The 10445-nt window shown below is 42.9% G+C and overlaps 1 protein-coding gene across 1 annotated transcript in view; it reads left to right on the forward strand.

Moving 5' to 3' along the window:
• LOC144496986 (interferon-induced very large GTPase 1-like) overlaps nucleotides 1-10158 on the forward strand; it is a 50069-nt gene extending 39911 nt beyond the window's left edge. The window contains 1 exon segment of the mRNA XM_078217649.1: nucleotides 697-10158. Coding sequence (XP_078073775.1) covers nucleotides 697-5681 — 4985 coding nt within the window. The 3' untranslated portion in view covers nucleotides 5682-10158.
• The last annotated feature ends 287 nt before the right edge of the window (nucleotides 10159-10445 follow it).

Genomic DNA, 10445 nt, shown 5'->3' on the forward strand with positions numbered 1-10445 from the left:
TCTGGGAGGGTGGCAGAGGCGGGTTGCCTCACATCCTTTAAAAAGTATTTGGATGAGCACTTGGCACATCATAACATTCAGGTCTTTGGGCCAAGTGCTCGCAGATGGGATTAAGTGGGAGTTCAGGTGTTTCTAATGCACCGGTGTGGATATGATGGGCCAAAGGGCCTCTTCTGCATTGTATGATTCTATTGTTCTATGATTCTAGGTCTGGGTCTGGGTCAGGGCTAAGGGGGTGATCAGAAAACAGGATTGGGTATCTTGTGGGAGGGAAACTAATTTGAATCTTCCAAGTCTGGAACACAGGAATGTGCTGGAATGAATATCATCGTTGTCACAGTGTGTAAAATATAATTAAAAAGGATTCAGATTAAAGCTTTTTGCCATCAGCTATAGGAACAGGTAAAGCAGCTAACCCATACCAACAGAATTATACAATCATAGATTGGTTACTACTGAGAAGGAGACCATTCAGCCCATTGCATCCATTCCAGCTCATGACAGAACAGGTCCCACTCCCCTACCTTCTTCTAGAAGCTTTACAAATGGTTTTGTTCCAGATGGATATGCAATGCTGTGAAAGGAAATCAAAGCAGGAAGATTCCATGTTTTACAAAATACTTTCCAAATTACTGCCCTGTTTATGTCCATGTTGATATTGTATAGTTTATATTTTTAACAATTCATCAATTTCAGGGGAAGCATTTCTGGAGACCGACACCACTCTCCATCACCCAGGAATCATGGATAATAATGTAGAACTGGAGCTGCCTGAATCCCAAACACCGCTCAAAATGGAACCTCTTCAGAGAGCGACACAACCTGGAACAAATGACCCAGTGAAGGGTAATAAAACAGCAGAAATTTCAAATGCTACGGACATTGTTTCTGATGTAAATGCAGGAGGAGATTCTCCAGAGAAGGTTATTACAAAACTCTTAACTGAATTGGGGTTGGAAAGCAGGAGACTGTCACTGCGTGACGTCCTCAACATTAGCAGAGAAACACTTCAAAATAAATCACCCAATTGCCCCCAGGATATTCCAGGATATTTTCTCCGGAATTTAATGATGGTCAATTCAGAAGCAAGAAACTTGAAATACAAACCGGCTCAGGCACAAAATCAGTCAGAATTGGATAACTTGGAATTTCTTTCTCTGGATGAAACCTGTGAAGGCTCATACCATCCTTTGGATGTCATTGTGTCTATTTTCCTGTGTGCTGACCCATTCCTCCAACAGGAACTGATGTTAAAGATGTCTCTGTGCCAGTTTGCATTGCCTCTATTACTGCCTGCTGGTAACAAGGGCTGCAGCTTCCTACTGTGGGCGCTGCGCTCCATTGTGAAGAAGTGGTGCCCACTCTCACTCCGAGATAGTGCGGGATTTAAGGAAACAATCATGGTGACTGTCAGCATTCCCATCGTTTCCTTCATTCGACTCGGTTCCTGTTCCATTTCCAAATCTATGTTTCTAAATGAAGTCCTCAGCTCCTCCCAGCAACATCACAGCTTCTTCATGCATCACAATATGGAATGTGGTAATTTCCCCCGCAGGATTTCTGATGGTCTTGTCGAGTTGTGCTGGTACCTGCCCAGTGGGAGTGAGGAATTGGATATCTTCCCAGACTCAATGACTGTATTAAACCTTCGAGGTGATGCGAAAGAATTCCAGACACAGGCTCAATTCCTGGCAAACATCTCTTCGGCTGTTTTTATTTTCATCGATAATGTTGACAAGGGTTTAACCAAGAGCCTCAAGACCCTCACCCAGTCTCCAGCGAGGACATTCATAGTGCTTACTGGGAGCAGTGTGAACAGACAGACGAAAGAACACTTAAAGGATTTCATTACTTCCTCAGAGCTTAAGAAGAATCAAATCTTAGCACGAGGAAATAGAAACAATGCAGAGTTTACTGAGACATTACGATCCACATTGAGAAAAGCCCTGGAAATAATCAATCAAGAGAAGACTATTCAGAGCTCCAGGAGTCTGGAGAAACTGGCAGGAATTGCAAGGGACATGGGAATTGAAATAGATGAGGATGGCATGCTGTGTTCACAAGGGAAAGTAAGATCTGAAAACATTTATAATGGTGTTAAAGGAGAGGCCATTAGTAAATACAAATCGGAAAATATGTCTTTTCAGGGATTCACTTGGCAACAGATTTCCAAAATAGAAAAAGATCAAAGTCGTCCAAAACAGCGAGAGGAAAGGTCAGTACAAAAATATTGTAACGACCTTGAAGAAGAGAAAAGAAAAGTTCAAAATAGACAACGAGAGAAAGGTATATCGGCTGATATGAAAACATTCATTACAGCTCTGACAGACAGCAATGTGAGGAAATATTTCCTGCAGTGGATGAAATTTGGGTTGGATTCCAAATTGAGAGACACTCTCTCTGTTTTACGTGAAGGTTACAAAGCTCTGTATGAGAAATCTCAGGAACAGTCGACAAAGCAGAAAGACTCTAGTATCAACAAACGGTTACAGGAATTAGATCAACAGATAACTGGCAGTTCCCTGGGGCTGGAACATTTCATGCGAGAAATGGGACTGATCTATGAAATGTTGATAAAGCAGAATAATCTTAATAAGAAAAATAGATGTATTGTGCAAAAGTTACCACACATTGCTGCTGATCTGATGTTGGACGGATTCCCTTTGGAGCTCATTGATGGAGATGTTTCCAACATCCCTTTACAGTGGATCACTGATATGCTGAAGGCAGTTGAAGACAGGATTGGCAGAAAGACCCGTGTGTTTGTGCTGACGGTGCTGGGTGTACAGAGCACAGGCAAGTCCACACTTCTCAACACCATGTTTGGTTTGCAGTTCGCTGTGAGCAGTGGTCGGTGTACCCGTGGGGCCTTCATGCAGCTCATTGAGATTACAGGAGATCTGCAGACTGAGCTGGGCTGTGGATACATCATGGTGATCGACACTGAGGGACTGAAAGCACCAGAACTGTCGAATATTGATGGCAGCTATGAACATGACAATGAGCTCGCTACCCTGGTGATTGGGTTAAGTAATTTAACATTGGTAAATATGGCCATGGAAAACTCCACCGAGATGAAGGATGTGCTGCAGATAGTGGTCCATGCATTTATACGAATGAAAGAAGTGGGGAAAAGGCCAGTTTGTTACTTTGTTCATCAGAATGTGAGTGACGTATCTGCTCATGATCAGAATATCAGAGGCCGCAAACAACTGCTGGAACAGCTGGATGTGATGACACAAGCAGCAGCTAAAATGGAGAAACGGGATTTGCGATTCACCAAGTTCTCAGATGTGTTGGAGTACGATGCAATGAAGAATAACTGGAATATCCCAGGACTGTGGCACGGGAATCCACCCATGGCAGCTGTTAATACCGGCTACAGTCACAGTGTGTTTGAGCTGAAGAAACAGCTCTTTGAGAATCTGAAAGGGAAGGGAAATAAAGGGAGAACATCAACCATCTCGGAGTTTATCACGTGGACTAAAGCTCTGTGGAACGCGGTGAAATGTGAAAATTTCATCTTTAGTTTCCGGAACAGTCTGGTAGCCGAAGCTTACAAGGAACTTTCTGTCAAATACACTGACCTGGAGTGGGACCTGAGGAAAGAGATTCATTCCTTCCTGGAAATGGCACAGAACCAAATTTTTAATACAAAGCAGGATCCCGAAAGTGTAGCTCAAAGTTTCAAAGGAAAAGGGATTGCATTTCTCAATGAAAGGAAAACAGAATCTCTTCGACAATTAGAGGAATATTATTCAACCGGCAATAACTCAAACCTTGTTGAAAAATACAGGGAGGATTTTGTCCACAGCATCGACTCTCTGATCATTGAACGTGGGATGTATGTGGACAGGAAGTGTGATGAGGCAGTGCAGAGGTGGAGAGAGAGGAAGGAGCTGAATAATATTAAGGACAATTATCAGAGTCAGATTGAAAAACAGGTTAATAAACTTCTGCAAGAATGTAGACAGGAAAATAGGAACCTGGGTGAAATACAACTGGAGAAAATGTTTCGTGACATGTGGAACAAGACAATTTCAGCATTTAAACATTCCCCACCACCGAGAGTTGATATTATGAAGGACATGGAAATGAGTCTATGTCAGAACATGCCGGCAGACACCCAACTCCTCCACCAACAGCTTCGCAAGAAAAGCCTCCACGAACTGAGTGCTGTAGAATTCCAAGTCACTCGTGAACACATTGTGTTGTCTGCATGGGGTCACAATTTGGCTGCTAAAGCTTTCCATTCATTCGCAGATAAAGACATTGAAAGAGCTCAGCAGTTGACAAATCAGTGGGTGTTGGAGTGTAAACAGTTTGTGACACAGACAGCGAACCAGGAACAGGATTATGATTCTAATCATTGCAGAGAACTCCTGAAAGTAATAGATGGGAAAATCCAGAAAGACCAGGATCAGGGATTCAGTTTTACTGAAAGTTACAGAGCAGGTTTTAAACTTCACATTTGTGGATTTGCTGTGAAACAATATGAAGAAATGCAGGAAAGATTCCGGAAGAGAAATGATCCCCTGGAACAGTTAGGAAAGGAGAAAGCAGCTTACTGCCAGAGCTTTAAGGATATATACCAGGAGAAAGATCAAACCAAACAGAAAGCTGAACTGTTTTGGGAAAATTGCATGGTCCCAGCCATAATCCAAGCTGTTGACAGAAAACTGGGAGTGGGAATTGCTCAGCACATGAGACACCACTGCAAAGGTGGGAAATTCCTGTATCGGAAAAACTTTCAAGTGGCTCTGATGCTCCATTTGAAGGAGAGAGACAATTTTGATGAGTATCACCGATATATACAACACACCGTGTCATTTGAAAAAGATTGGCTGAATGAACAAGTTATACAACACTGTGCCACCACAAATGATGAACAAGTTCCTCTGCTGTGCTCTCTTGCACTGGATATTCTGCAGGGGGTTATCAGTCGGGTGACGGAAACTCTAAGGGATTTAACACCCCCAAATGACCAGAATTCAGTGGCTGGTATTATTCAGGAATTTAAAGAGAAACTGGATGAGATACAGATTCCCCAGGAGAAGTTGGGAGCTGTTACTTTTCAGTCTGAAAAGATTAAGCCACAGAATTTTAAACAAGAAATTGAACTTTTTAACAGTACAAATGATCTGACTAGAAGGGTTAAAGATTGGGGGGCAGATATTGCTGAGAAAATCACTGGTCTCCCCACAGATCCATCCAGTGAATTGTACACCATGTTATGTGGCTGTGGGGAGCACTGTCCCTTCTGTGGTGTCCTGTGTGATTGTACAAACAAGGAGCACTCACAGCACAGTGCTGAATATCACCGGAGCAAAGGGCTGAATGGATATCGCTCTATAAATACTGGCAAACTAGTATCAGAGAATTGTACAACAGCTGTTGCGGGTGATGGCTCTTTCAAGAACAAAGACACGGACTGGGAACTGCATTCCTATAAGAAGTATAGAGATGTCAATGAACAGTACAGAAGATGGAATATTCCTGCTGACACCACCATCAGAACATCAGCCTTTTGGAAATGGGTTTTCTCCAAATACAACAAAGAATTTGCTGATAAATACTCAGCAAAACCACCAGATGACATTTCTGCTTGGAATTTACTCTGGGATGAGGTTGCAAAAGACATTGAAGATAAATACAATGTGAAGATCAGTGAGTTCATTTAACTAATTAGCTTCAATTCTAGAGTCCACAAAGTTCTCTCCATCCTCCAGTCACCAATCCCAGTGAAGGAGGAAATTTTCCAGAAAACCATATTTGTATCATCAAACATATTTACTTATTGGACTAATTGGCACCACTCATAACGGGCCAACAATGCAGAGGGGCACCCCCGGATGGATATTCGATCGGGTCCCCCCCTGCACAGCTGAGAGACTCACGAATTTCAGAAACTACGGAAGATCCCTAATCTGCCTAGCAACAGCGCGCAGCTGCATTTTAAACTGGCCAAGGACGATCAGGATCCCTATGAAACGAGACATAGAGTGGGTTATCAAAACCAAGCTATCACTGAAATATTACCAATTCGGCCAAGGCAGACATAAAAATCTGATAAACTAAGAGATAAGGATAAAAGGTTAAGAATGAAATACTCCAGACACCCAACAGGACAGGATGACATTAACACTCAATCTCACAAGCAGGAAACACAGACACAAAACAATAGGATCAATTCAAATAAGAGGACACATAGAGATGATAATGGGAAACGCATTTAGACACCGGGGCAGGACCAAGTACTTCCATTAACACGAACACACACCATTCAAATGCTAATCGATGAAACTTCCTAGGGACTTTTGAAACTGACAGACCACTTTATACATTGTGTAAAAAAGCATAATCAAATGTTCCCGCGCGAATTTGGATCCCTATAAAGATCCAGAGCTGATGTGATTTAATTGAGATCAACGTGGCCAAGCCACTGTTTCTGAGCTGGCTACGGGGGTCTCCCTGGGATCCCAGTAATTGTACAATAAAGACACGCTTTGAACCTTGATTTGCGACTCGACTTCTATTCTGCACTGGTAAGGGATATTTCCCTACAACAAAATGGCGTAGTCGGCAGGATTTGATATCTGACTTCTGACTGATGGCCACAGTTTGAAAGTCGGGATCAAATTTAAACGAATCTGATACAAATCCAGAGCAGTCAAAGGCGAGTGCAGGTCTCCGTTCAAAGTGAGGTACCTTGAAGGGTTAGGGTTTGTCTGTTTTAAGTATTGTTGTCTTGTAGAACTGTATAATCTTGCCTAAGTTTTTAAATTGAAACAGAAGTCCGCACTAAAGAGGTACAGGTCAGAACGACCGCGTGGAAGAAGGTAAGTAACTTTTAACTTTAATAGGAGTAAAGGACCAGAGGTAAAGATAACAGGTTTTGGGCTATTTGATAACAGGAATTAAGACTAATATAAAGATAAGAACCGCATGCAGAACTAATTGGTGTAACTAACCCAGGATTGTAAATGAAACCGCTGTCTGTGCCAAGGCAATAGGACAAGGGAGTGCTTGACTCAAGGTGCCCTACCCTAAACTGGACGTTAAGAGGAGAAATCTCCCACGCTAAGGTTGGGTTTTGAAGCGGGCGCTAAGAGGCACAGGCACTCAGGGTGCAAGGCACGGACAGTGTAAATCGGGTAACAACACTGACTCTGAAGGGACGAACAACCTCAGAGTCGATACAGTTACTAACTATAACAGGGGCTTTGATAACAGAATACATATGTGTGTGTTGAGGAAAAGGGGACCCGATCCATCCTGACCAAGAGACACGACGACGGAGGATCCATTAGGGACCCGGGCGGAGTTTGATAACCTTGTTCGTCTGTAGGGAACACCACAGCCCATAGCAGGATACCCGGTTTTGGGGTAACGGATCAACCCTGCTAGTGGGGGTGGTGGCCGAGCGGGAGGCGTTGTACTTAGAGGGGCTGGGAACAGGGGCGGACAAACCCACTAAACAACCAGCACACATCCCAATAAGACAACACAAAATAGTCCAAGCGTGAGGTGTCAGGAATAGTTGGGGGAGCCCAGGGGAAAGAGACCCACTGGAACCTCACTACGAGGCCCTACAGCAATACAGACGGTGCTGGGGCAGTATCAGTGACAGGAGAGAGTTGAGGCACTTTTACTGTAGCAGCCAGCATACGGGGGTTGCAGGACTGCTAGACAGAAAAATGGCAGACCACGTTGTTAAGGGAGAAACTGCAGTAGCTCTCATTTTGAAGTATCTGTTAGCCAGAGAAGCGATTGTTGCAAAGATGAAACGGAACGGGTGGAACGCATCACAAACTTTAGAAGATCAAAGAAAGTGGGTAGACGGAGTTAAACGGGACAAAACAAAAGTAATGGGAGTAATATTAGTGACCCAGTTAGCTGGACTAATTGAGGAAGTAAATGCCTCTATGGAGGAGAGACACAAAGAGACAGAGCAAATTAAAGTATTACAGGAGAGAGTGAGGGAATTAGAACACAGAAGCCACACTGCGGAGATAACGCAGAGATCAGAGAAAACGGACCCTCGGCGCCCATACGAGTCAGTGCAGAAACATACAGCCACTCCAGCATCAGAAGAAAACATAGACAATTATAATCTAGCGCCAGTCACGAGAGGAGGGACGTTAGCACAACCTATAAGCCTTTTACGCCAGGGGAAAGGCAGCAGATGGATAGGAGAGATCTTAGTTTTTGTATTTCAGTGTGTTTGTGAGATCTGGTAGCTTGTCGAATGTAGGTGGTTGTTGTTGTAATTAGATTGAGAGCAGGGAGCTCTTTGTTCCTGTGGAATGTTTGCTACAGGCAGTGGGTGCAGTGTATTGCACCTTGGTTTAGCCTCAGGGGGCTGGGAGAGTGTTAAAACTGTTAAAGATTAAAGTGATAGGATTTCTTGAATTTACTTCTGTTTTGAGTTAATTACAGTTTGGAAGAAAGAAGAATAAAAGCGATTGTCTTAATCAATGTCCTGTATTCTCTTTGAATGTTTTACACTCATCCCAGTCTGAAATGATAAGTTTGAATGAAAAAGGATGTACTGTGGAATGACTTTTGGAAGCTTCCATGTGTGTATGTGTGTGTGTTTAAACAAAGTGGTTGCGTGGATGCTTTGTTGTTGTTTGTTTGAATGTTAAGAAAGGATTTAAACCTTGGAAGGAAGCATGTGCTCTTTCCTTTGTCTTGAAGTAGAAATTATAAGAGTTAGTTGAGGAGTTAAGAGAAGAAAATAAGTTATTTTGTGGAAAGGTAGAAAAGCAGGAACAAAAGACTGAGGTCTATGAATTAGTTTAAAGTATATCAAGTCAGTGAAATACAGTATTAATCGCAGAATATCGCGATTTGCGAACGTCAGATAGTTTAGTATTCTGAACTAGTTAAAATTATGTACTGCCGTCGGAATTTCATGAGCCATCAAGGTTCAAGGTTTGCCAAATATAAAAGCACTGCAAAGCTTAAAACCTAGCCAGTTAAGAAACCAAAATGTTCCTAATCAAATAACTGGTATGTATTGTACCTGCTTTGATTTTAATTCGGCGCCTGTTACTTTTCCTAGAGTGCGGGGGTTTCGATCTGGAGCTCAGTTTAAAAAAAGAAACGGCTTAAATTAAAAGGGTTTGGATATCACGGGTACGATGTGTAAAGTGGTATGATACAACTGCCGCTTGATTATTGATATTATACAGTATAGCACTGCCATATAGACACAAGAATAACATCAAATCCTGAAAAGCCTTAACCAACTTTGTATGATATATTCATATACTATATTGGGCATTGATAAAGACATAATTATTTTGTGAAGTACTGTGGTGTAGCGCTTGCACGCAAACAAATGATCAAATTAGAGATAGTGTAAGAGTACCCATATAAAGATCGGAACTGTATGGCATGTGATTTTAATGGGGAAAGCGATGTCTTTTGATAAGACTACATACAAATGAATGGATGTATCCGACAATACATCCGAGACCTTAGCACCCAATTGAAGGGGATGCGCCGGTCCGTAATTTCTAATCAGGCACAGGTCGACGCAGAGGGGGACTCAGAAATATTACCAGAAGTCCCAAAAGCCGGGAGCCGGGTATTAACAAAAGTGCTTCCTGCAAAACCAGGATTTGCCCCAAGATGGCACGGACCTTACGAGGTCATTATTAGCGGAGATACCTGTGCCTGTATAGATATAAGGGGACAGGGGGTCTGGAAACACTGGACCCAATTAAAACTATATGAGGACAAATGAACTAAAAAATACCGTTTTGCTCATTCAACTTCCACAGGAACCAGGACCAGATCTACTATCAAGACGTCAGAACCAACTACTTTTAATTTAATTGCCTGTTTATTTTCTGTATATACTGTAATTGTAAAATACTGTTGAAAAAAAAAGAGCGATATGGGAACAGGGACATATCTGATAATAACCCTGACCATTGTAAATACACTCCAACATATGGGGGTTAGGGGAGCAGAACCACCAATCATGGAAGGAAACCTATTCCTGAAAACACACATCCAGATCTATGGGAATAGGACCGCTTGTTACCCCTCAGCGCGATCAGTAAACTCCCTATTCATCGCAACACCAGGGTGGCTCCCACAAGAGTTATTCACTATTGACACATCGGGGGCACCCTGCAAAGAACATATTGGGTACTTTAAGCAAGGGATACAAGGAAGGTGTGTAGAGCTCACTGAGCCGGGAATTCTAAGGGGGACGGGACCCCAACCGGAGGAGACACATGGGAACTACCCACAATGTTTTAAGGGAGAGGGATGGGGGTGCGTGCATGCCTTTGTCCCTAAAAATGATTCGTGCGCTGAGGCACATTGTGCTCTCCAGGAGTGCCGGGTCCGGGAAGGACACTTCACTTGTGACTGCAAGCAACAAAAATGCATTGCAGTCACCGCGGGTAGGCAGCTTATGTGTGGCA

This window comes from Mustelus asterias, chromosome 8 (genome assembly GCF_964213995.1).
Source record: "Mustelus asterias chromosome 8, sMusAst1.hap1.1, whole genome shotgun sequence".
Taxonomy (NCBI): domain Eukaryota; kingdom Metazoa; phylum Chordata; class Chondrichthyes; order Carcharhiniformes; family Triakidae; genus Mustelus; species Mustelus asterias.